The 27279-nt window shown below is 38.3% G+C and overlaps 2 protein-coding genes across 14 annotated transcripts in view; one reads left to right on the forward strand and one right to left on the reverse strand.

The window, feature by feature from the left end:
• The first annotated feature begins 5954 nt into the window (after positions 1 to 5954).
• tnnt3b (troponin T type 3b (skeletal, fast)) lies at positions 5955 to 18884 on the forward strand. 12 transcript variants are annotated; one of them, XM_084405627.1, is made up of 13 exons: positions 6083 to 6221; positions 7902 to 7941; positions 8058 to 8863; positions 9991 to 10158; positions 12063 to 12080; positions 13035 to 13053; positions 13211 to 13256; positions 13343 to 13459; positions 14036 to 14227; positions 14331 to 14443; positions 14551 to 14641; positions 16335 to 16375; positions 18544 to 18884. In XM_084405627.1, the coding sequence occupies exons 3-13, from the start codon at positions 8743 to 8745 to the stop codon at positions 18578 to 18580; spliced, it is 963 nt and encodes a 320-aa protein (XP_084261753.1). In that variant the 5' UTR covers positions 6083 to 6221; positions 7902 to 7941; positions 8058 to 8742; the 3' UTR covers positions 18581 to 18884. The 12 variants fall into 12 exon arrangements, with proteins under 12 accessions (XP_084261763.1, XP_084261755.1, XP_084261753.1 ...); XM_084405631.1 differs by lacking the exon at positions 16335 to 16375 and adding an exon at positions 16959 to 16999; XM_084405632.1 differs by lacking the exon at positions 12063 to 12080.
• Positions 18885 to 21242: 2358 nt separating this feature from the next.
• Positions 21243 to 27279, reverse strand: part of otog (otogelin) — a 45273-nt gene continuing 39236 nt past the window's right edge. Inside the window, exons 49-57 of one of the 2 annotated variants that reach the window (XM_084403470.1) lie at positions 27090 to 27130; positions 26874 to 26949; positions 26600 to 26778; positions 26417 to 26521; positions 26022 to 26141; positions 25305 to 25350; positions 24852 to 24923; positions 22424 to 22503; positions 21243 to 22333 (exon numbers count right to left, since the gene is read on the reverse strand). In XM_084403470.1, coding sequence (XP_084259596.1) covers positions 22133 to 22333; positions 22424 to 22503; positions 24852 to 24923; positions 25305 to 25350; positions 26022 to 26141; positions 26417 to 26521; positions 26600 to 26778; positions 26874 to 26949; positions 27090 to 27130 — 920 coding nt within the window. In that variant the 3' untranslated portion in view covers positions 21243 to 22132. The remainder of the gene's footprint in view (positions 22334 to 22423; positions 22504 to 24851; positions 24924 to 25304; positions 25351 to 26021; positions 26142 to 26416; positions 26522 to 26599; positions 26779 to 26873; positions 26950 to 27089; positions 27131 to 27279) is intronic. The other variant, XM_084403469.1, reaches the window with a different exon arrangement.

Here is a 27279-nt window from a genome sequence, read left to right on the forward strand (position 1 = left end):
TCACAGAGCCATGCACGAGACAACCACTTGCAGATCACAGACACATTGTTAATGAAAGCTAAACTGTGCGTTTTTTTGTTTTTACCTGTGCAAGTATTGCTGTACAATTAAGTGTGCGTCTGCTGGGTCCAACTCTGTGCGAGTGTGGTGGGGGAAGATTAGTCGAACAGAGCAACAGGACGTGGTGACCTACCCCTTTTCCATGCCAAAAATAAAACTCATCGCCCTGAATTCAATCTGCGCTCTGACAGCCAGTGAGATGTAACCAGCAGGGGCTTTCCACTTCACCTGAAACATATGCAGGCCCAGTGCATGTGTTAGGTTATCAAAAGTCTTTCTCATTTGCTATCTTTGCATGCATTTATGATATTGAAGGCATGAAATTGCTGTGTTACATGTATGCAGAGGTAATATTCTTAATAGTCTGCTGATACATTTTGGTTGTGGCATGGGTGCAGATTCACATTTGAAATCGGCATGTAACAGTTTCAATAGTCTCTTGCGACATATATCTGGCTCTGTGGGTAGCAGGGTAGCATGTCACAGCAAGAAGGTCCCTGGTTCAAGTCATGGGTGGCTGAACCAGGAGTCCTTTCTGTGTGGAGTTTGCATGTTCTCCCCGTGTCTGTGTGGGTTTCCTCCGGGTGCACCGGTTTCCCCCACTATTCAAAAACATGCAGTATAGGTGAATTGGAGATGCTTAGGTGTGACAAATGTTAATTGTCCTTAGGTGTGAATGTGTGAGTGTGTGAGCCATGTAATGGGGACGTTTGTGAAAAGACCTGGCAACCTACCCCAGAAAAATCATTGCCAAGAAAATTCATGACAGTCTCTCACGTATAGCGAGAGATGGCCAAAGAATCTCCAAGAGTCGGATACGACTGAAATGGTTAATATGAGAGAGAGAGAGAGAGAGAGAGAGAGACATACAGCGGGGGAAATAAGTATTGAACACGTCATCATTTTTCTCAGTAAATATATTTCCAAAGGTGCTATTGACATGAAATTTTCACCAGATGTTGATAACAACCCAAGTAAGCCATAAATACAAAGAAACAAACAAAAATAAGTTCAGAAATTAAGTTATGTGTAATAATGTGAAATGACACAGGGAAAAAGTATTGAACACATGAAGAAAGGGAGGCGCAAAAAGGCATGGAAAGCCAAGACAACTGCTGAAAACTTACAGTAATTAAAAAGCAATCCAGCCCCCTGTCAGTGGAAATTAATAACAGCTGGTTCAGTCCCAAATGATGGCCTACAAAAAGGTCTCATTGCCAAGGTGTCACACAAGACACATCTCATGATGGGTAAAAGCGAAGAACTGTCTCAAGACCTTCGCAACCTAATTGTTGCAAAACATAATGATGGCATTGGTTATAGGCGCCATTCTAAGCTTCTGAATGGTCCAGTGAGCACTTTTGGGGCCATAATACGGAAGTGGAAAGACAATAATTTCACCATAAATTTGCCTCGACCAGTGCTCCTCGCAAGATTTCTGATAGAGGAGTGAAAAGAATAATCAGAAGAGTTGTCCAAGTGCCAAGGATCACTTGTGGAGAGCTTCAAAAAGACCTGCAGATAGCAGGTACTGTTGTCTCAAAGAAAACAGTAAGTAATGCACTCCACCACCATGGCCTGTATGCACGCTCACCACGCAAGACTCCATTACTGAAAAAAAAGCATGTTGAAGCTCATTTAAAGTTTGCTGCACAACATTTGGAAAAGCCAGTGAAATACTGGGAGAATATAGTGTGGTCACATGAGAGCAAAATTGAACTGTTTGGATGCCATAATACACACCATATTTGGAGGAGAAATGGCAGTGCACATTACCCTAAAAACACCATACAACTTGGTGTTGGCTCTTGGACAACTCTTCTGATTATTCTTTTCACTCCTCTATCAGAAATCTTGCGAGGAGCACTGGTCGAGGCAAATTTATGGTGAAATTATTGTCTTTCCACTTCCGTATTATGGCCCCAATAGTGCTCACTGGACCATTCAGAAGCTTAGAATGGCGCCTATAACCAATGCCATCATTATGTTTTGCAACAATTAGGTTGTTGTCTTTGTGCCAAATGCTGTCAAGATTTTAAATGGTAATGATTGATGTGTGCTTTGTTTATTACATTCCCCACCCTTTTTTATTGTATTTTATGTGTTATGTGTTGTTGTATTGATGTATGTGAAGCCAGAGACAAATTTCCACTATGTGGACAATAAAGTAAAGTAAAGTAAAGTAAAGGTTGCGAAGGTCTTGAGACAGCTCTTTGCTTTTACCCATCATGAGATGTGTCTTGTGTGACACCTTGGCAATGAGACCTTTTTGTAGGCCATCATTTGGGACTGAACCAGCTGTTATTAATTTCCACTGACAGGGGGCTGGATTGCTTTTTAATTACTGTAAGTTTTCAGCAGTTGTCTTTGCTTTCCATGCCTTTTTGCGCCTCCCTTTCTTCATGTGTTCAATACTTTTTCCCTGTGTCATTTCACATTATTACACATAACTTAATTTCTGAACTTATTTTTGTTTGTTTCTTTGTATTTATGGCTTACTTGGGTTGTTACCAACATCTGGTGAAAATTTCATGTCAATAGCACCTTTGGAAATATATTTACTGAGAAAAATGATGACGTGTTCAATACTTATTTCCCCCGCTGTATATCTGCTTAAAACGTCTTTTCGAACATGAACACCAGTGAACTACAGTATCGCATCAGGCAGTGCATTTTAGTCTCCCTGAGGAAAAAATTTGATTCATTCATTGCTATAGGAGAGGAAGAATTTTGCAAACTCGTTAAGTCATCTAAACCGACAACATGTATGTTAGACCCTATACCGACTAAGCTACTGAAAGAGATGCTTTCAGAGGTCATAGATCCTCTTCTTAATATCATTAATTCGTCTTTGTCATTAGGATACGTACCACAAACCTTTAAGCTGGCTATGATTAAACCGCTTGTTAAAAAAATGCAACATGATCCTACAGAATTAGTCAATTACAAGCCGATCTCGAATCTACCCTTTCTGTCAAAGATACTAGAAAAGGCAGTATCCTCACAGCTGTGTTCCTTTCTTGAAAGAAATGATATCTGCGAGGATTTTCAGTCCGGATTTAGACCGTACCATATACCGAGACAGCTCTCGTTAGAGTCACAAATGATTTGCTCTTATCATCCGATTGTGGTTGTATCTCTCTATTAGTGTTACTCGATCTTAGCGCTGCATTTGACACCATTGACCACAACATTCTTTTAAATAGACTAGAAAACTATGTTGGCATTAGTGGAATTGCACTAGCATGGTTTAAATCATACTTATCTGACCGTTATCAGTTTGTAGCAGTAAATGAAGAGATGTCTTATCGATCACAAGTTCAGTATGGCGTACCACAAGGCTCAGTGCTAGGACCGTTGCTGTTCACTCTGTACATGCTACCCTTAGGAGATATCATTAGGAAACATGGAATTAGATTTCACTGTTATGCTGACGATACTCAGCTGTATATTTCTTCAAAACCTAACGAAACCTACCAATTCACAAAACTAACGGAATGCATAGCTGATATAAAAAATTGGATGACTAGTAATTTCCTACTTCTAAATTCTGAAAAAACAGAGATTCTAATTATTGGACAAAAAACTTCCACACGTAATAATCTAGAATACTGTCTAACACTTGATGGCTGCTCTGTCAAGTCTTCATCGTTGGTTAGGAACCTGGGTGTGCTCTTTGATACCAATCTTTCATTTAAAAGTCACGTGTCTAGTATCTGTAAAACCGCATTTTTCCATTAAAAAAAAATATCTAAATTACGCCATATGCTCTCATTGACAAATGCGGAATAATTAGTTCATGCGTTCATGACCCCAAGGCTAGATTATTGTAATGCTCTACTGGGTGGTTGCCCTGCACGCTTAATAAACAAACTACAGCTAGTTCAAAACGCAGCAGTTCGAGTTCTTACCAGAACCAGGAAGTATGACCATATTAGCCCGGTTCTGTCAACACTACATTGGCTGCCTATTAAGCATCCTATAAATTTTAAAATATTGCTGATTACTTACAAAGCACTAAATGGTTTAGCTCTGCAGTACTTAAGCGAACTCTTAACGTATTATAGTCCTTCACGTCTATTACGATCTCAAAATTCCGGCCAGTTAATAATACCTAGAATATCAAAATCGACCGCTGGTGGTAGATCCTTTTCCTATTTAGCACCAAAACTTTGGAACAGTCTTCCTACCGGGAAGCAGACACACTCTGTCAGTTCAAAGCTAGATTAAAGACACATCTCTTTGACCTAGCATTCACATAATAAATTATAGACTTCTATAATTCAATGTAAGGCTGCATAGATTAGGTCAGCCGGAACCGGGAACACTTCCCATAAATCCTGATGTACTCGTTACATCATAAGAAGAATGGCATCTAGTGTCGCAGCCTGCCGGATCCAGGCCGTATCCAGATCTGACGAAGGACCTTCGCCTGGACCCGATGACAACGCAGTGCTGAAGTGCCAACTAGTCTCTCCCTATGGAGAATCCCTTTACCACTCTACAGATAAAGATTTCACTTGTCGGGAAAATTCGTTTCGCGTACCTACCCCGAAGTGACAACACAAAATAAAATAAAATTCTGTATCAAAATTTATAAGAAAAGACCAGTACTTTGTTTAGGCTTGGTTTGTAGGGAATTACAAACCTGCGCACATATATTCAAACGCACATAACTATAGAACCAATTCTTAATGCGCATGTGAACGGCATCAGCATTTATCACAGGTTCGCATTTAAAGTCTGTCTAGAGAGAATGGTGTCGTCTTAGCGGCCCCTAATTTAATAACAAATGATCGTTGCGACGGAAGTGAATCAATCAAAACTAACTTTAGCTGGAAAATAACTTTATTAAAGAACCGCTTTGAAGCCAAAACAATCTCTGTTACCTTAAATTATACGTTTATCTCTGTAAAGCTGCTTTGAAACCATCTACATTGTTAAAAGCGCCATATAAATGAAGATGGCTTGACTTGACTTGACATGAAAAAAATGTAGGATGGAACTTGATTTTGTTCACTGGGAATTGATTGGTTTGTTGGATCGTTGTGATTTGCTATTGCTGTGATCCTGTGACAGGCTGTGCCGCCCTCACACCTGTGAACGCGTCATCAGAGAAGAGATGTCTCTGCAAGTGGGAGTGGAAGTATTTTGATTAAAGATTTTCAAGGAACATGAATTAAAAAATAATGATGTGCACGGGTTAATCATTTATAATAAATGCAGTAATATTACATAAGAAATAAAACCGGTCAATCTTGATTTCACTGTGACTTTTATGCACATTTAAATTTAAACTAAAAAACAAGAGCTGTACAATACCTTTTTTTAATTCCTAAAATAATTTTCAATGTATTGTTTGGACATTTTATTCAGTGTACATATTGTAGTGGACAAATACTTGCAAATATATATTTTCTTTCTAAACAAGAACAGTTACAGTGTGGTTATTAGTTGAAGTATTAGTTGTTAGTTGAACAGCTTAAGTATTAGTTCAATAATTGATGAGTATTTTTGAGATTTTTATATTATTGTACATTTTTGGAGTATTCCTTATTAAAAAGAAAATGTACTTATTAATATGCTTCAAGATTTAATCAGCATTAAAACTTAATAACTTGCTTTCAAAGTTCACTGATTGGTGTGCACAATGTAGTTATTCACTTCAGGCAGTTTGTTTTACAGTATTACAATTTATGCTTGCTTTGGTCAAACTCGCCCCTATTGTAGACAACAACATTTTCAGTTTCCAGTTTGGGACGTCTAGCGCATGCCCTGCTCCCACAAAGCATCCACAAAGACATTTTGTATCCCTCTGTTAATCACAGCCAGATTTCTAAAAGAGCCTTACCATACTCTCCCTCTTAACTTGGGCTTATTTTTGCTTGCCTTGTGCTACGACAGATATAGCGATTGGGTGCCTCAGCTTTCCAAATCTGATCGTCCTTTCATCCAGCACATTCTGTGGGTCTCCTTATGGTCCAGATGCTCCCCCCCAACACCCCCCCCACCCTCCACACACACTTTAGCTCCTCAGCCAATGAGACTCCTTAGAAGATCAAGTATCAGTATAAGTCAAGGACTTAAGAAGTTTCAAGGTTTGCAGAACCTTGCAGCCCGTCTTCGCCACCAAGACACTCTCTTCTTTCGCCTTTTCTGAGGTAAGAGCTTTAAAGATTTGGTATCTTCAGAAATTCAAAGACATGTCTGGGCCAAGTCTGAGTGGAAAGTTCTCTCCGTCTGTTCACAGCTAATGGTGCTTTTTTCTTTTAAAATCGTCATTCTGTTTTTTCTCTCTCTCACATGTTATAGTAAATTGATGTAAATGATGTAATATGCTGAATGGAATATGCTACTAACAGATTTTACTTCAGCTGATGGCTTAAATGAATATACTTTGATGATTTTAGGGTGCGAGTGGGCACCTCTGTTGATGGGATGGTTCTGTCTCAGTGTGCCAGTCTGTAGATAACAGACTAATGGCTATTATCAATCAGCACAATGCAATTTAGGATTTACACATCGTTGGCTTCCTCTTTGTCCTATCCTGTAGATCACCACTAATGACACCACTATGACAATAGAGGCTTAACAGCTGTCAACAGATAATAGCACAAACAGGGTGGAAGTATTAGAACAATGCACTAATTATGTCTCAAACACTAACTAGATGGTTGACATTTTGAGGCTAATACAATGCATATTATAATAGTATGCTATATTCATTATGTTGTGATACTGCATTCACTCTTTGTTTCTTGTCAAAATAGAAACCTAAATAATCCGGCATTCTTTCCTTTAATGGCTCATAATATTTTAAGCACACAGTTATGACCACATAAGGCAGGGCTGACAGGACCAGAGACTCGCTGTCAAAAAGAGAGAGAGCTGATGCTGGGAAACATGATCATGTGTTAATCTCCAAATGCTTCTGCAGCTGTGCTGGAGATATGAGTCACAGCACACACACACACACACAGAGAGAGAGAGAGAGAGAGAGAGAGAGAGAGAGAGATGCAAGCTGTAATATAATCACGTCATGCTTAAGAACAGTTTTATACAGGCTAAATGCCAATTCACACTGCACCAACGCTGACAATCACCAGATTACAGTACAGAGAGAGAGAGAGAGAGAGAGAGAGAGATTTTGAAGGATAGCGAGGATATCTGGTAGATGCTTCCATAGGAGTAATGTTTTTTATACTGTGCAAACTGTATATTCTATCCCCTTACACTAACCCCACCCCTAAACCAACCCATCACACAAAACATCACACAAAAATAAATTAAAAACACTGTTTAGTACAGGAAGTGTCCTCATAAACCATGTTTACTTTGTAATACCCATGTCATTATACACATTTGTGTTATCATAAACCATATATTCAAAAACACACACACACACGGTCAGGACTTTTCATTTTTCTTTAACTGTTTTTATACTGAGCTAATATGAATGATATTTGATGCTTTTAGACATTACACCTCAACATAACCATCACATTTTTAGAATGAAGATATTATTTAGCAGGTTTATTTCATTCACAGAGTTTGATTCTGTTGATATTCTGTTGAAGATGTGATCTAAGCTCTAATTCTGCCCGATTCAACATGCCCTGCTTTGATCATTTATAATTTCTTTGAGGGACTGAAGTCAGACAGACAGTGAATGTTAAGCATATTCAGACAAACAAATGTTTTTTATAGTTGACTATGAAAAGATCTCATGAAATGTTACAAGCTTCCGCAAATATTTAGCTTGTCAAAATGACATCTGTCAAGTCTGCGATTAACTCACAGTGGTACAAACAATCTTCTTTGTTTCTGTCTGCTTCATATAGGTCTAAAGCTCCCTGTCATCATGTCCGACACAGAAGACGTGTGAGTATTCTGACATTAAATATTAAACTCCATTGTTCAGCATGCTAATTATTATTATTCATGTTCTATGGTCAAGACAAAATAACGATAACTCTTCTTTCTCTCTCTTCTTTCAGTGGGGGTAAGTTCTAAATTTAAATTATTATTGCAGTTGTTGTAGAAATGCCCTAGACAGGAAGTCTATCATATGTGTATGCAGTATATGTACATTATATTCTGTATATATGTACACATTTTGTTCGTATTATATATATACATCTTGTTTTTTCAGTCAGCATCAATGTTTTCTTGGTATGTCAGCAATTACTCTGTGTATAGAGAGCCTTGATGACATATATGTGCAGGTTTGGCTTTGCTCTATCCAGCATTTAAATTTAATTCATTAAAAAAAAAAAAAAAAAATACACATTTCAAATATAAATGTATATCCAATGCAAGAGTTGTGCCCTGAATTTGCTTGTAATTAGTGATATTGTGCCACCTGCTGTCTGGAAGCTGTTTCATGAATCTCATGCCAGCATACTGCCTTCTGCCACTCCTACAGAGAGCTTTTTTAGAAACATCTCTGGAGGCTGACATGCCAAACACAAGCAGTGGCTGAATGCAGTATTAATGATGCTTATGTTCCTGGTGTTCTCTGAGGTAAATGCTCATGTCAGGCTAGGTCAGAGATCAGACCAAATTTGTTAATTCACTTAATTTACATTAATAATTGGCTACTGTGGCTCTGTACTGAACTCCAACTGAGCACTAACTCCACAGAACACCATAAAAAAAAAAGGCTCAGCATGTGTTTAATGTATGATGCAATTACAAATACAATGGTACCAAAAAATACGAAAGAAAAGAAAAAAAGCATTTTTTAATTTGTGTATTCCTTTACTGCTTTCTTTTCTGGCATATGAAGAATATGAAGAGGAAGGTAAAATAAGCAACAATAAACTACAACAAAACAAACCAAATGGATTTGAAAATTAACTAGTCTTTCAACATACTAATTCAACACAATTTCTCCTTATTTGATTAAAACTGCCTGACACTGTCTGCAGTAAGCTGTAACTAAGTCAACTGAAAATAAATTAACTGAAAGCAGAAAATGAAAATGATTTTGCTTAACTAATTTTTGCCTAATTCAAGGATCTTTCAAATGTCAACCTTTTCATGTAACTCATCATAAGGAAAACCAAAACAATAAGCATATTAATTATGTTTATGCTGGGAAAACGTCTAGGTTACGACTGTAACCTCTGTTCCCTGAGAACAGGGAACGAGACACTGCGTCGATTGACATGAATAGTGATTGGCTGGGGCTCCTTCGGGTTCCCTAGCCGAATTTGATTTGATAGTGATTTCAGACACCTGTCACGCCTGAGGCGTTCCCCAAAGCGTCAATCGAAGCAGTGCGAGTTCCCTTTCGAAAGGGAACTAATGGGAGCTAACCAGCATGTGCTGCCCCCCACAGCTTAAAGGGTGCCATGACCTTTGATGACCTTTTAGACAGAATCCATAAAACGGATTGGAATACTTCAGTGTGGAAACCTGAAGTTCTAAATTGTATGACTGTTGAAAAGGTCATTCAAATAATCTGTTGTTTTGATGCTTTGTCTTTGTTTTGAGGTGATAGTTTGTGAATTTTGTCCGTGCACAAGGTATGAAATTTATTCTAGTTTATTTTCCTATCCAACACAGTTGTAGTTAGAGTTGACTTTAGAATATTTTAATTAATGGCTTTGGCAAACAGGGAAAAACAAAGGCATTTCATGTGGGTATTTTGCTTGGCATGTGGAACCCTGGTGTCTTGAGGTCTCATCATTTCATAACAGGTTCTCCCGCTATGTGGATCCTCTTAGCCACCAACCCCATCCCTATTTATATACATTTCACACATGACTCTTCTCTCTCTCTCTCTCTCTCTCTCTCTCTCTCTCTCTCACTCACACACTTTAACCAATACTTAATCTCCCATTTCTGAATGCTCCCTCCTCTGCAATGCATTAACTTTTGACAACCTTCCTTCCCCTGGTTGCTTGCTGCATCATGTATTATTAGCTGAAGAGGTAGTAGAGGTAGAGGTAGCTCCAGAGGCAGCTCCTGAACCGGAGCCTGAGCCTGAGCCTGAGCAAGAACCAGAGCCAGAGCCAGAGCCAGAACCAGAGCCAGAAAAAGAGCCAGAACCAGAGCCAGAACCAGAACCAGAGCCAGAGGTGCATGAGGAAGGTATGTGGCATGAATATTCATTCATCCTTCCCATTTTCTCCAAACAACTAAAAACAGGCAGCGCACCTCGCCTGCTACTTAAAAATCATTCACATTAATGTAGCAGTAGTTGCCCAGTACTTCCCCTCCGACCCTACAAAACTTTAACCACTACTGGCGGTACCTCCTCTTCGTTCAGGCCCACTATGGGACTGGTGTAGTAACACCAGATGTTGACAGAGCTTAGATTCATGCCATTTCAGTCCCTTATGGTGCATTTGAATTATGTTTCAGAATTGGACAATTTCTCAATTTATGAACAAGGAATATTTTCCAATTCTAATTCACTTGCAGACCGATGTGGAGTGAGCTGGAAAGATTAAGCTCTGACAGACATGGCACTCATCACATCTAAAATGTAGCTTTCTTTAGAGTGGATTTAAGAGGCCTTCAGTGTTGGAGAGCAAAAATGATTAGCAACACTTCTAAACTATATTTTTAGTTGGGTGTATCACGAAAAAACATCTTTTTTATGTCAAAAGTCAATCATCAAACACATAAACTGTCTTCCTAAACGGTCCTCTCTCTTATATGTCATTTTGAGAAGTCACAGTCGTTCGACCTGCTCCTGTAAATTTACGATGTAAATATTCACCAGTTCAGTAAATGATTGACAATAAAAGATTCACTGATTCAATGAACGATTCAGTATTTAGCTGTACTAAATACTGCTGTTTTTTAATCAGTTCGGCTGTTTACTGTGTCACTGTTAATATAAATTAAGTGATAATTTTGTTCAAGTTAAATGGCCTCACACTAATTAGGATCCTTATTTATTAAAAATATATAAAATGTATTTAAATAATTTTTTATTATTTATTAAATTAAACAAAGTATTATTTAAATTTGTATATATATATATATATATATATATATATTTTATATTAATTTATATATTAAAGATGGTATTGTCCCCCCGATGTCCTCTTGTGTAGTTCCTTTTAAGGTAGCCAGTAGCTTGACTGGATGAACTACTAAGCATTAGGAGTAGCTCGGTTCTAACAGTTTCAAAGTAGCTTCCCCAACACTGGTGGCCTGAGCTGATAATAAATCACATTTCAGCTCCTGCTCTTGCCAATTACGCTGCAGCCATGATGCTTATCAGATTGTTACTGAAAACTCATTGCACTCTTCTGCATTCAGAACTGTCTCTGAGTTGCCGCCAGCATAATGCTACTCTAGGCTGCATCTTGAGGAAAAATCTATTCTATTGCATGCGTTTTAATAATTCTGCAACAAACGCAACTGTTTCAGTTGCTATGGTGTTTCATGATATTCATAGGATGCTGATATTAATGTTTAAATACCAATTACACAATGAAATTTTCAAAGGGACAAAAAGGGCCACTGTTAATATGTTCTTTAGAAACTTATTCTCTCTAATTTCACTGGCTTAACACGGGAAAGGCTCTCTTTGGCACACACTGAATTATATTGATTATTAAATAGTTTAATTATTGAATTAAAAAGCAAAATGCTGAAAGTGTCAAACCAGATTCTGTCCATTATTAAGATGCTTTTTGTCCACTTTGAAATACCAAGCAATGTTTTATGATCATATGTATGCTAATATAAACTGATCATCAGTATAAATGTTGTTATTTAGCTTATGTTATATAGCTTGCTCATATTGAGGTGTCCCACTGAAAGTGATTCATTCATTATTTATTGTGATTTTTTTATGTTTAATACATTTTTATGTTTAATTTCAATGTATCCTGATTCAAGCTGATACCTCAATTTGAGTGTCCGCTGAGCTGAACTCTGCCTCTGAGCACGCAGCCCTGCTTGGGGCAGCAGAAAGCACACAAAGCAACATTAATGTTCTCTATTTTACTCTTGCTTTCAACGCTTGATGCATGCAGAGGCCTATGAAGAGGAAGGTATGTTTGTCATTTTCTTGTATTTATCATTTCTGATTAAAAAGAAGGCATGGGGGAGGGGGGTTAATGCCTGCAAGGTGCACAGTGAAATCAGGACCAAAACCATACAACATCATATTCAGTTTTTCACAGAAAACTGGCCTGTAGTGTCGGTTGAAACTGACGCTGCCTTACAATTAGTCGATAACAAGGGTGAAAGAATATGAAATGCTGACATTGCTCTGTGCTTTGCTTCTTTTTGCATGAATGTGCCACAACACCAGTGGAAGAAGGAGTGCAAGATGGTAGTTTTTAATTCCCTTCTGGAAAATGTCTGGTCTGGGTGTAGCTTGATGCTTGTGTTTTTGGTGTGAGGGTCAAGCCGAATTGTTACGATGCATTGCAATGGCTTAAACATCTTATCTAGCCCACTTGCAGAGTCTAGTCAAATATCCATGATGACCAGAGATATAGTAAACCCAGATTTAGATGCTGTTAGTCAAAAGAGATGGGAAAATGAATGAAGGATAAAAAGCTGAATCTTTTCCACAAGGCTTTTTATTTGATTTTATTTTTTATTTATTCCTGGAAGAGTGAGAATGGTCCACTTGTCCGGAGTTCTGTCTGTTTATACTCATGTACTTATAAGCACCTCATGATCTGATTTCTTGTGCAATGATTCTGCTAGATTTGTTTTGATCAACTATTTGTTTCACAACTTTCTAACTAACCCAGTTTATTAACATTACTGAAATACTTAACTTTGTAAAGATACTATTAAAAGTTGCATACATCATTCTTAAAGCTCAGGGTAACAGAAACCAGCACTGAGTTTAAATTTAAATTGAGTTGAGTAACTCCATGTTCATGGATATGGCTAACAGAATTCCCACTGATTGTTGACTGAGCTTGTTTAAAACATCTCTAACCATGTTACATATCCCTTTCCCTTTTTTATTTTATTTTTCATAACAGATGAAAAGCCCAAGTTCAAGTAAGTAGTATTGTCCACTAAACAGTTTTTTACAGCTGAGCAGCCAATTTCAATGCTGTGATGCAATACAACATGCTTTGAGTTTTCCTGAGGAGCTGATGAAGTTATGTGATACCCAGAATGCCACTAAAACAAATTTTGCTTTCATTCCCTTCAGACCAAGTGCACCAAAGATCCCTGACGGGGATAAGGTGGACTTTGATGTAAGCAAGTAGTGCATGTCATTGTTGGTTACATTAGATTATGTATTAAACATTGTTTGAGGTCATATTTCCGTGTGTGCAAACAGGACATCCAGAAGAAGCGTCAAAACAAGGATCTCGTTGAGCTGCAGGGCCTGATTGATGCCCACTTTGAGTGCAGGAAGAAAGAGGAGGAGGAGCTTATTGCTCTGAAAGATAGAATTGTGAGTGATCGCTGTCTATTAGCTCCCTGATTACATGACTCAACAATAAGTATGTGGATTTTAAATCCTGATTTGAGTTCAAATTATTTTATAATCTTACCTGTTTATTATCTTAAAATAGTCCGTTACAATGCACAACACAATCAGCCTATCAACAAGACCAAACACAAACAGAAAATTAACACTGAAGTCCATTGAGACGCATAAAGGTTGGTTTTATACAATAATAAAAGTTAAAGTAGCCTACTAAAATTACTAAACCTAAAACTGAAATATCCATAAAATAGTAATATTTTTAAAAATCCCCAAAACTAATAAAAAATGACTAACATTTAAGCTAAAGTTAAAATGAAACTAATATATATATAAAAAAAGCTAATTAAAAATATGAATACATATTATAATAGTATAAAAATAATCCTAAAATAACACTGACCTGGATAAGCAGAATGATATACAGCATTGCTTTGGACAATGGCAAATTTAAGGGAATGCTGTGATTGACCAGTAAGAATTGAGTAATCCTGTGTATCAGGATATTATAATGGACATATTGATATCTGTGTGTGTGTGTAGGAGAAACGTAGGGCTGAGAGGGCTGAGCAGCAGAGGGTCCGCGCTGAGAAGGACAAGGAGCGTCAGGCGAGACGTGAGGAAGAGAGGCTGAGGAAGGAGGAGGCGGATGCTAAGAAGAGGGCAGATGAAGATGCCAAGAAGAAGTCTGCCCTGTCCAACATGGGCTCCCAGTACAGCAGCTACCTGCAGAAGGTGCAGAGCTTTCTATCAGCCCCAACTCTGATTCTGTTCATCATCACTCTGAGTACAGTATATGATTGTGAAATGTGTTGTGTTTGTGTGCTGATAAAAACAGGCTGACTCGAAGAGGGGAGGTAAGAAGCAAACTGAAAGGGAGAAGAAGAAGAAGATTCTGGCAGACAGACGCAAGGCTCTGAATATTGATCATCTCAATGAGGACAAGCTGAGGTCAGCACAAATACCTGACAACTCTAAGCCTATACAGGCAATGAGGCTTGTCCTTATAGTTAGTATCTAAATTCTAAATGTGTTTTGGTGTATACGTGTGTGTACAGGGAGAAAGCCAAAGAGCTGTGGGACTGGTTGTACACCCTGGAAGCTGAGAAGTTTGAGCACCTCGAGAAACTCAAGAGGCAGAAGTATGAGGTGAGGGAGCATTCTCTAATGTCCATTTGCACAATACAATGTCTATAAACTTAATTTACTTGACATATTTTATTATGACCTACGTTTGTTTTACTAGGGGAGATTCAATACTTTGTCAACTGTATCCTGGACACACTTAAAAGCTTAAAGGGATAGTTGACCCAAAAATGAAAATCATTTACTGGTATCCATGATAACCCATTGACATCCATGGAACATTTGCATTGGACAAACGGTTCTTTGTATTAGAAAAAGGTTAAACGTTTTTTTTTTTGTTTATTTAAATTGTTGGTTTAAGAACTGCTCACTGAAAGGTTCTTTGAGAATTCCAAAATGGTTCTTCTTGCATCTCTGCGAAAAACATCTTTTGGAACCGTTATTTTTACGAGTGAATGGGATACAAAAAGAGATGACCGTCTCAGTCACCATTCATTCTCATTGTATGCAAAAAAAAAGATGCAATGAAAGTCAATGGTGACTTACTCTCAGCCTCAGATGTCCAGTCCATGGACCACGCACACCCCGTTTACGTCTGATGCATATGGCAAACAAAACTGGAAACAACTTTCGAGAAGGCAAAAGTCTGAATCTAATTGGCTGACTTCTACACGTTTTGTTTGAGGCACTAAGACATTTGTTTGCATGATTACCGACGAGAGCTTGGCCAACCCATTTTATTAGTTGTGCCCTCTCACATCTATAACAGAAGATCAGGTGAAGTATTTTACTAATAAGGGAATATGCGGATTATGCAGGTAAATATGAAAGTATTTGCTTTTATTGTAACATGACGTTGAACAAGACAAAACATTGATTGGTCACTTTACATGTCAATCAGACGTCCTCTTCCTGTCTTTGTGGGCGGTCCTTGGCCAATTGCAGTGGCTATAGAGCGCAGACCATATGTCGTTAAGCAAAGGTCTGGCTACTTGAGACTAATGGTGACTGAGATGCTTATCCTGCCCAACACAGAAGAAATTCAATCTTACAGATTTGGAACAACATGACGATGACTGAACTTTCATTTTTGGGTGAACTATCAATTTAGTCCTCAAATTTGGTTGTGTTACATTGCAATACAGACAGTCAGTCTGTACATGTGTGGTGGGGATTTTTCAGTGATTCCTTCTATAGGTCATATAGGATTTTGCCTGCAAAATTTTGTCAAGCAACTGTAAATGTGACCACACCTTTCATCAGAGGGCGAAAAAGTTCCCCATTCAGATTTTGCTCATGTTGAAGTTGGTCATGCAAATTCTCTACCCTGCTGACAACAGATAATGGACATGTGGACCTACTTGACCAGAACAAAATCTTGGAGAAATCCTGTTAGCAAAAAAAAGTCCATTGTCTATTATCAATAGGTCACTTTCAAATGAAGCAGCTGTCTGTTGGTCAGCACAGCGAATTCAAGTCACCAACTTGAACCCGTTGCAGAACCTCATCTGTGTTGGGGAATACTTCTTCTTCTCCTTTTGCTCGTGAAATGGTAAATGTGACTGTGCCATAAGTAACTATTTAGCAATATACTGTCTAAAATGTCATTCGTATAAATAGGTTAGCTTGACATTAAAAGAACATGAACATATCAGTCACAATGTGTGTGAGAGCAGGTCTGAGTGTGTCTGTGCTGGTGATTCAGAGTATGTGTGTGTGGTAGTTCAGGTCTCAGCTGTGTTCTGGTGTTCTGCAGGTTACAACCCAGCGTAAGAGAGTGGAGGAGCTCAGTAAATAGTGAGTAACTGGAAATATAGGAAGCTAAGCATCAGGCTTTGGTCAGCAACAGAGACGTGACAGCATGGTCTGCATGCATGAGACTCTCTGGTCTCCGTGGCTTCTGGGAAAAAGGTCGATTCAGACCACAGGTGAAAGGTCAAATGTAATGTCCCTCCTAAAAAGAGAGTCTATGGTTAGAGCCTTCACAACAAGTTGATCTCTTTACCACCAGCAGCTAAATCAAACCACCATGCCAACAACAACCTAGAGACTGTCCAGTAGAGATGTGCTTCATGGTTAAATGAATATCGTATGTAGTGTCATTAAGCATCTGATCTTCCGAGATGTTTTCTCTCAGGTAAGTGTGTGTGATTGCTCAAGCTCAATACCGTCTTGCTGAGGAAGAACACACATGCCTGTGACGTGCCCACACAATGCTGCTTTATACCAGCTCTTGACTTCAGCAAGTCCTGAGCATCAAGCCAGAATGATTTGTGTGTGTTTGTCAGCACTCGATGGTAGAGGACAGCTGTCACAATCCAGGATCCTGTGGTTAAGGTATGATCTGGCAGGTTTAAAAACGCTCATGTGTTGTTTTCAGGTCATCTCTCTCAGAAACCGCATTGATGAATTGCAGAAGCAGTAAGTAGCTCCTTGCCACGGATGGACTGACTACTTTACTCTAATATTACTGATTGAATTATCTAATCATTTTCACACCCCATGAAAACTCTCAAAGACACTGTCACACACAAGCTGCCAGTCATATTGGATAAAACGCATATGACTGTCAATGGCAGCAAGACTTTACAAAACATGTCCTAAAACTTGATATAGAGCTATAGGCTTGAAGCTGTGGTAGAGATGGTAAGTATTTGGGACATTTTTGTAGCATTGTGACAGACTTATTGAAGCTTGAAGCCTTTGAGAGTGAGTTTCTCTAGAGCTGAATGAGTTTTGTCTCCCCTAGTCAGACAGCAAACGCTCTCTGCAGTCTCCCCAAACAAGCTTCTCTGAGTACGTTTACATGCATTTGAGTTTCATTTCATTCGGAATAAAGCAATTATTCATCTTTTTTAAATGTCGAAATCATGCCAGTCCAGTTTTTGTACCTAACTACCCAGATAATGTAGATCGGCTTCTTCCAGTGAATTCACGAATCGAACTACAGTTGGCCTCAGCATTGTGGTCATGCTCCGATAGACAACTGTGACAAGTGACTTGCATTTATGCTGCCTTTTAAGTGTACCTGGGAAACTTTTATCTTATTACTACATGTGACTTATTCAAGTCAGAAACTTTGTACAAAAATAGCGTAAACAAAACAAAAGAATTATAAGCTTATTGTGAACAATAAACCCAAATAACTACATCTGAATTCGAAATTAGGAACAATATTAATTTATATCACTTATTTATGCATAGTATCATACCTAAACGTTTTTGTTACGTAAAGCAAACCAAAAACGTTGGGTGATCTATCTATCTGATATATCTATTATAGATCATAGTTTCATCCGTTTCAAATCGACACACCCCTTCCAACGTCATAAACTGGCCGTGTAGCTTGTTAATAATTGTGCGTGTAAACGTACTTGATTTCTGAACGGATTTACAGACAATGAAAAATAAAGCTCACTCTTTTATCTCTCAACATGCAACACATAGCCTAAGTGGCACTATGAAGCACTTGTCTATTCCAGATCTGGCTTATTTTTCATTGGTGCCATCAAATCTGAACTGTGATTAATCTGTTTGGTATACATGAGGTAATGAGTGATGTAAATATGATGTGTATCAGCTGCTGCGGTGATAAACATTTAAGACTAAGACAGGCCTGTTTAACAAACTGACAGAGCTCAGAGAAAGGGCGGTAAGTCCTGCATGGTGTGAGCAATATTTCAGTTCAATGTGCATGTCAAACTTTGTGTGGACACGAGAAGCAGAGAGGAACATCCTACAGGACCTGACTGAGAACTGGACTGGAAAACAATAGTATTTAAAAGGGCTTTATTTGAGTAAAAACAGCAGAATCATCACTTATGCGTTTGTAAAAATTAAAAACATTTTTTTTTTATAAAAAAAAAAATGGAGGCCTGTCCTGTATGGTGTTTTTCTCAGTCATCTACCAGCAGGTCAGTAAAGATCAGCACCACTAACTCGCTCTTTCTTTGTCTGATATTCAGCTCCAAGAAGGGTGCTGCTGCTCGCCGCAGAAAGTAAGCGTTCATGGAGAAATCTACACTTGTGGTCAAGACATGCCTGTTGCCTGCGTCTCCGAGCTATGCCTTCATTCACCAGGCATCTCTGATCCCACCCACCATTTGCATTTTACCAGAGGCTATCAAAGGCGGTCTACCACCACCTGCGTGACATTAACACTGTCCGGTCTTAGCAGTAGTTGTAGTAGGAACTTCTCCTCTTGCTATGTCTTTAGGTTCTCACCTTCCGTTTTTGTAAATAATGTTTGGCTCGCCAGCTTTATCTGTTGCATCTGGCAGTTCAATAAAATATTCTTCAAGACTGATATGCTAGAATTGATCGTGTTTCCTTTATACTGAGAAACTCTGATGCTGAAACATTCAATCAAACTGAATATGAACCTTCTAAGCCTTCTGACTTAGTTGACATGTCCATGATGAATCTGAGTAGCCTAGAAATCTAGAAGCACCCTATAGCGGCAGCAAAATTTATTTTGCAGTCAGGGTAGTCTAGCAACTCTCCATTGACTATGGGAGCTGTAAAAACCTAAATTAGGTCAGGCCAATCACATCGTGTATCTAGGCGGGGCGGGTTAACATAATGATGACACAGAGTTGCGACGGTTCCCTGCTACTTGAAAACAAAGAATGGCGGCTGCTGCTGGAGAACAGTCTTTCGAAACGGCTTTGGCCGCGACTCTGGAGGACTTGGAGTTAAGTTTTTCTTAGAGAAAAGAGCAAAGAACGGCACTTAAGTCATTCTTAAAAAAGGAAGATGTGTTCGTAGTTTTGCCGGCCAGATTCAAAAGTTTAATCTATCAACTAAGGTAAGCTCCGCTGTTGGGAAAACGCTCTGGTTGGTTGAAGCGTGGTCCGGGAATTTGAAAGACAGCCGTTTATGCCGCCCCTAGGATTGAGCCGTGTCAGAGAATGTCTAATAAGGGGAGAACTTCCACTCTCAGTACACTTCCGGCTTCTGAACTGGTTGCAGTTCCACTCTGATTCCATATGAGGGCGCTCACAGGACGAGTGCAGAATGAATGGAGGTCTATGGCAGTATACCCATCAAAATACACTTTTCTCAGGATATAATTTCTTGTCTAGTAATTTGAATGCTGTATTCGAAAAGAGATGCAAAGAAATTACACAACGCTGGGTGTTAGATTTTTTAGAGTCACTTATTTGCTTTAAAAAGTATTTTAAAGTGTCAATGACGTCATACACATCGTACGACGTAAAATACTGATTTACGGCAATCCTTCAGTCACTCTGGTGCTTTTGCGCTCTGCACTTTCTTTTCTCTCGAGGCATCGACAACACAGCTGACACAGGTAAACACACGTGCTAGACGAGTTTTTGTTTTGTTTGTTTCTGGTCCCGCTTCGGATGCTGCGATGCCATCAAGCGGTATCTCTAGTCGTAATGAGTCCTTCACTGACCAATCAGCGTTCATTAGCAGAATGCTAGCGTGTTATGGGCAACAACAACTCAACCTGTAAGAAATCGAAAGGACATAAGTACTCGTTCATTCAACTTTCGACCTATAACCCATGTTGAACTTGCAAAACCTACAATCAAATCTGAGATTTATCAATGGCAATCGGGTGAAAGAGACGAATTTAGCTGTCTAGCCCCATAGACTTCCATTCATTTTGCACTCATGGGCGATCGCCCCCAGTGGAACTCTGGTGGAACTACAACCAAAATTTGGTACAATAGGACTTAATAGGGAGTGGGCAGGCTCTCCGTAGACGGGCTCTGGCCGTGTCTATGGTGAGTTGCCAGACCTAACACCTTGATGTAGGTCTGGCTTGCCAGGCTAGAATCTGAGTTGACTACAAACCATTTGGCAAACGAACAGACTGTTCTGTCTTCCCATGCATTTTCATATTTGCAGATTGATGGTCTAACCAATAAGAGTTCGGATGCCATTTCCCCCCAAAAGATGATTTACTGAGAAATCTTTAAAAAATAAAACAGTTCTCCATTTCCCCCAATTTTCTGATGACATTTGTACAAATATGAATCGCAGTATGAGATGAGAAGTAATAATAATTATCTATAAACAGACCTAAATATCCGGTAACACCTTTGAATAAGGTCTCATTTGTTAACATTAGTTAATGCATTAACTAACATGAACTAACAATGAGCAATATATTTGTTACAGTATTTATTGATCTTTGTTAATGTTAGTTAATAAAAATACAGTTGTTCATTGTTTGTTCATGTTAGTTCACTGTACATTAACTAATGTTAACAAATACTAATTGATTTTAATAATGTATTAGTAAGTGCTGAAATTAACATTAACTCAGATTAATAAATGCTGTAGACGTATTGTTCATTCTTAGTTCATTAACTAAATTAGTTAACTAATGAAACCTTATTGTAAAGTGTTATTGTAAATGAGTCGTATATACACCATGCGTTATGCTGGAGCTTGGAAAATGATGTCATGACAGCAGTGATTGGCTGATGCCACCACATGAAGGCCAGTAGACAAGAAAAAAAATATACGCCCATAATAACCTTCCAAAAAATAATCGGAACTGGAAAACATCTACTGCGATAACATGAAATACTAGTTGATGCATGCTGGCTGAAAAGAAGCATCAGAAGGCTACATGCCCACTAGCACAGCCAGTGAAACTGCAGTTACTCCACAAGAATGAACCCATTTTCTAAAGATTTTTATTGAAAATGTAAATATACATATAGTATGGTACAAAAAACTAAGCATATTATGAATGTTGCAATTCTTCAGCAGGTACAATGTTAAACCAAGAACCTAAAAAGGACTCACTTCATAAAATAATTCATTGAGTCTATACAGAGGTATTCATTATGACCGTCCGTTTGCATTTTATAGATGCAACATTGCAATACTGTGGACACAGATATAAAAACAGGAACTTCACATATTCAGTTTTAAGTCAGTACTAAGTATTTCACACAAAAAAAAATCGAAAGCTGTTCTTAAAATGTGCCATAGTGAATAAAGCTAATTTATGTTGACTTCGCAATAATTTATATCAGATCACGAAGATAAAAATGTATTTTGCATCAGCTGCTGTGCTTCATAAATCATAAATCGTGTAAAAAATCTTGTATTTTGAGTGAAGCAATTGTTCTTATATGGTAATAAATAAATAAAGTGCTCAAAATACAGCATAAGGTCAATTATTCAATAAACATGTGATTGTTATATAACTTGTCAAATCACATTATATTCAGATCATTAAGAAGTAACATTACCTGTAGAAAAGCATCTAAATACAATTAGCAAAACTTTATTTCAGCGTTCACTGTTGTAGAATTCCATATATACAGAACAGGAGCACAAAGCTAGTATCATTACTCTTACTGTAACTGATTCACGTGCTTCCACATTACTTAAAATTCAAACATGCAGCCATGCAGTTTATACCATTTTCTGAAATATTTGAGAATTTTGATAGAACAAACTATATATTCTGCTCTGGGTAATAGAGAAAAAAGACACTTTACAACACTAGATCTTAACGTTCAAGTTGAATGATAAGTAACACTTTCTGTTATTATGGTTTAGGGTTTATGACCACTGACAGGAACAGTCGGTAGGTTCCTGTATGGTGTAACTGACCCACGTGGAGTTTCCACTGCAGTAGAGTTGGACTGAACGCCGCTGCAGTCCCATCTCTCTGCAGCACTTACAAAAGCGTGCATATGTGTTGATGTTGTAGTTATAAATACTCGCAGACGGACACTTCCCATCACACGACACTATGTTGACCTGTGAACATGACAGACATAATGTGAGCCCTTTTACAGCTAAACTAGAGCCAAATTATAATAGGTAGGCTACATTCTGAAATGAACTCACCGGTCTGTTGCTACGGCAGTCATTCTTTCTAATGGTCATCCTCACTGTGACTTTCTGACATGACTTCCCGTCCTCTTTACCTACAGCATGAGGAGTCAATGAATGACCTTTTTCATCTTGTGTAGAAGTTCTAATTCATTTCATGAAAAATAACTTCTGCTCTCCCTATGCAAGCATTTTAAGATATGGAAAAAAATACAAAACATTTCTGGTACATTCTCATTTAATTGTTTGTTATATGCTTGATTTCCTGTTGCTAAGATGATGTTTAAACTATTTAATTGCTTACCGTCAGTTTGGGTGATGAAAAGTTATTGAAAACAGTGTATTTCTCAAGAAAATTGCTGGGATACCACTTCAAGCAACGTCGCTGGATGGCTTGACTCAGGTTAGAAAGTAATCTTTGCATTCAGCACGAGCTTGATTATGCATTAGATAATATTAATTTGAGAAAGTGAAAATAGCGTAATCTGTCTGAAAAGGATGAAGCTGAATAACAATTAAGATTAATTCTAATGGTAGATGGCATCCGTACATATAAAACTATTATTTTAATCTGGTTCAAGACCACAGCTAACAGCAGGATGATTACATTCATTTTCCAATTCAATAAAAATGTATTCTACGGAGGATAAACAGATTTTTGGTAGATTCAATAATAAATAACATCTTTTTACATAACAAATAAAAAATGTACATCCTCCTCTAAGATTAAAGGCTTTAACTTTGCAAGATTGTAATGACTGTTACTTGTATACCTGACAGTGGACATTCAATTCTTTCCCCACTTAGCTGATATATAATCACTATAAAACTACTCATCTACTGAAAATATTAAAGGGTTAGTTCACCCAAAAATGAAAATTCTGTCAGTAATTACTCACCCTCATGTTGTTCCAACCCCGTAAGACCTTCGTTCATCTTCGGAACACAAATTAAGATATTTTTTATTAAATCTGAGAGCAGTCTCACTTCTCCAAAGACTTCTAGGTGACCGAAACTTGCTGACCCAGAAAAGTTATTAAAGAGATCTATGGAGGAGTGAGACTGCTCTCAGATTTAATCAAAAATATCTTAATTTGTGTTCCGAAGATGAACGAAGGTCTTACGGGGTTGGAACAACATGAGGGTGAGTAATTACTGACAGAATTTTCATTTTTGGGTGAACTAACCCTTTAAGATCACATGAATTTGCTTGTACTCAAGATCAATGGGCCTCATTCACCAACCGTTCTTACGAAGAAATGTGTTCTTAAACCACACTTACGCACTTTTTACGAAGATTCTGACATTCACTAATGTTTTCTTATCTTCTTATCTTGGTTCTTAGCTAAGAACAAAATCTACGCACACTCAAGAGCACTCTTTTGAGTGATGACAGTTTTCTCCAAATAATTGGTTACTGCATTTTATTTAATTCTACAGTCGTTTACAATGATAGTATTTTACTGTAATGTATTTCTGATCATTTGTTGAATCATAGTATGCAAAGAAACACTAACACTGCAATTTAAATCAGCAATTAAGCTGATTAAATAAAATATTATGCCTTTTTTGGCATTTACCTGTTGCAGTAGAATTTCTATTTCAGAATTACTGAAGTTCTTTTTTCGTTTGGTGATCGGTGGACCACCACCGTCTGTGCGTCTTTTGGACATTCTCCATCTTTTCTTGCACACGGCCCTGAAGTGGCATGTCCTTATATGGGAATTTGCGGGGCGTTTTCTTATGCTAATTACGAGCAACTGTGGGATTCATCAATCCTAAGAACACAGGTGCGAACAATTCTGTTGTTTAAGAACATGTCATGAATCCGACGTAGACTTTTCTTAGGACGTTTATTAAGTTCAAATTTAAGAAAATTCTTAGGAAGATATTGGTGAATGAGGCCCAATGCTTTTCCACCACCTCAAAAGCAAAAAAAAAAAAGACTCAAATGAGCCCCAAAACTTGATTTTCCAATAAAAAGTATAGATCAGTAGTGAGAAGAAGCTGTAATGGTTTGAGTATTGTGGCAAAAAAAGATGGCAAAACTGTATGTTAAAAGTGCTTTGTATTGCTACTGTTGCCATATCACTCAAAACATTACTAAACACCCCATTACCACAAACTACACATACTATATGATTAGAGGCTACAGCCTAAGCACTCTGAATCATGCAGAGCTACAGAAACTCTCTAACTGGCCACTACCAACAGTACATTGTTGGCAATCAACAATGCACTGCCCGACAGAGCAAAATGGGGAAAGATTTAGCTGCTTCCAAGAAACATCTGGGAGAAAAGTAACTAGAAGTATAAATGCCTTCAATGAGCAGTTATGTTCAAATCTGTTGAGAGTCCTGTATTGTTTGAATAGGGGGAGTACATTGTTGGAATTCAACAATGGTGATGGCGAGCCTTGAGGTCTGATGTTAGTATCAGGTACCTTGTTCACAGTTTGTGCTAACTGTGGGTTTCAAAGGGCTAACAGAGAAGGGGAACAGGGAGTTTGCAGCGCCTGGAGAGATTGTTACAGAACGTTACACTGATGCAAGAAATGAACTTTTTGCTGTTGTGTGCATGTCAGTGCTTCTACACAATGCTTTTCTTGTCTGTTCAAGTGAATTCTCGGAAGTGACACCTTTCTATAGTGATATGTTTAGGTTTATGAATTTTGCCCTTTACCTTTGGTATAGAACAAAAGTACTGTGTCATATCAATAGAGAACATAAATGGTGATAGATGAGTATAGCCGTGGCACTGTTGTTTTCATTCGGTACATACTGAGTGCAAATGACTTGAGAAAGAAACAGATGTAGCTTTTAAATGATAACATTGCCCATGTTTCTTGTTATAATAAGAGTAGAGATGAACGAAAGAATGTGACCTCTGTACTCACATGTCTTGCAGCACCCATCCATGTAACTCACAACGGTTCCCCCGATCTAAGACAAGATGAACACTTTGAAAAATTTAGCCAGGATCAAACAGAAGTGGCCGTTATTTGCTAGACACATTTTGCATAATGACATGTTGTATATCTTTTGGCACAATGGAAGAAGTCAGTTAAAGTATGGAACCACTGTGTAACCACTGACTCAGAACCACATGATTATGTCTATGTATTAGTTGTAGCTCCACCCCTTTTCAGCGCTGCGCTTGTTGTCTTCCGGTTTGTATTTCCACAGCGATCTTACGTATTTATGAATGAACTGCCCGTTTTAAAATCTTCCCGGTCTACTGACATAAAGACATCTGCTTTAGACATTACAATACTCGTGATAACTTTCGTTAAACTCAACAATAAGTAAATCCACTTCACCAGCTAATTACTCTTCGATAGCGATGCCATAGAAATACACAGAGCCACCGCTAAAACGGAAGTTCAAAGACAATATTCTAAAGATGGCTGCGCACTTGTTTCTCTGGCGCATAAGGTTAGTAGAATGTCTGTTGGAGGACCATCACAATAAAGAGTTAGCAGATATTAAGCAGACAGTGACCTAATTCTCTAATGAGAGTTAGTTGACATGTAGTTGCAAAGTTACTTAAAGTTAACAGAATGTTCAAAAGGGTTATTATTTGGGTTCATGTTTATTAAGGAGAGCGAAATCACCTTCATGCACTCTGTTTCGTTGAAGGGGGGGCAGCTGTAAGGGTGGGAGATGAGCACAGGTCCTGACAGAGTGTCTGAACAGTCATAGCGCATACAGTCAGATACCCAACTGCGCCCTGGCTGGAGGGGAGAACAGAGAATACGTTCACATCACAGCCATTACTCCAGTCTTCAGTGTCACATGATCCTTTAGAAATCCTTCTTATATGCTGATTTGGTGCTCCATTATTATCAATTATTATTATTGATGTTCAATTACGTTAAAATAAGTTCTTTTAAATTGTAATATTACTGTCTTTATGTATTTTTGATCAAATAAATGCAGCATTAGTGAGCATAAGAAGAGACGTCCTTTCAAAACCATAAAAAAATAAAAACCTCAGGGTCAACATCACCTTGTACATAGTTAAAGATCCATTTTCACTCCGGACCAGGCAAGAAATGTTCTTACACACACCACAGCAGCTGCCGGGGTCTTTAGGAGGGATGTATAGCTGGAACTGTCGAACACATAACACAGTTAGGAGGTATTTCGAGTTTGGCTAGTGTGCGTGTCTTTGTGCATTTTAAATACTCACAGGCTGGCAGCGTGCAGTGCAGTTAGTGCCAGTGGCTTTGAGGACATAGAAACCTGTGGCAGAGTCCAGTGTGTGTGTGCACTGTGTGGTGTAACACACACCCTGATCACGATGCTCTACCAGTGTCTGCCCCGGCCGCATCACTCCCCGTTCCCCATCCACACACACTGCCTCTCTCACTATAAATACACAGAGAAAAGCACACATACAAAAATATTTTATTATTTATTTATATTTTATTTTCAGAGCATTTTAGACAGAGGTGTGTTCTCACCACACACAAATCTTTTGCAGGCACATCGGTTTTCAGGATCAGACAGAAACATTCTGTCTAACTGCATACTTTCCCCCTACAACACAATACACCTGATATCAGATATGAACCAACCAGTCAAACAACAGCCTGATCACAAACAAATAACGGAATAATAAAATTAATGTAAGCAAAATATACATGGTATTTTGAATATATTCATTTCTGGAGACTCACCAGAGAACATTTAGGACGAAGGATTTTCTCACATGCACATTCTAAGAGAGAGAGGAGCTTTAGTCTTTTCAGAAACACACACACATTTGTTTCTTTAGCAGAGTTTAACAGACACAGACAAGCAACACAGAGTGATGTACTCTCACGCTGATATACATGAACAAAGATACTAATACTACTCAACCACATT

Source organism: Rutilus rutilus (genome assembly GCF_951802725.1).
Source record: "Rutilus rutilus genome assembly, chromosome: 3".
Lineage (NCBI taxonomy): Eukaryota > Metazoa > Chordata > Actinopteri > Cypriniformes > Leuciscidae > Rutilus > Rutilus rutilus.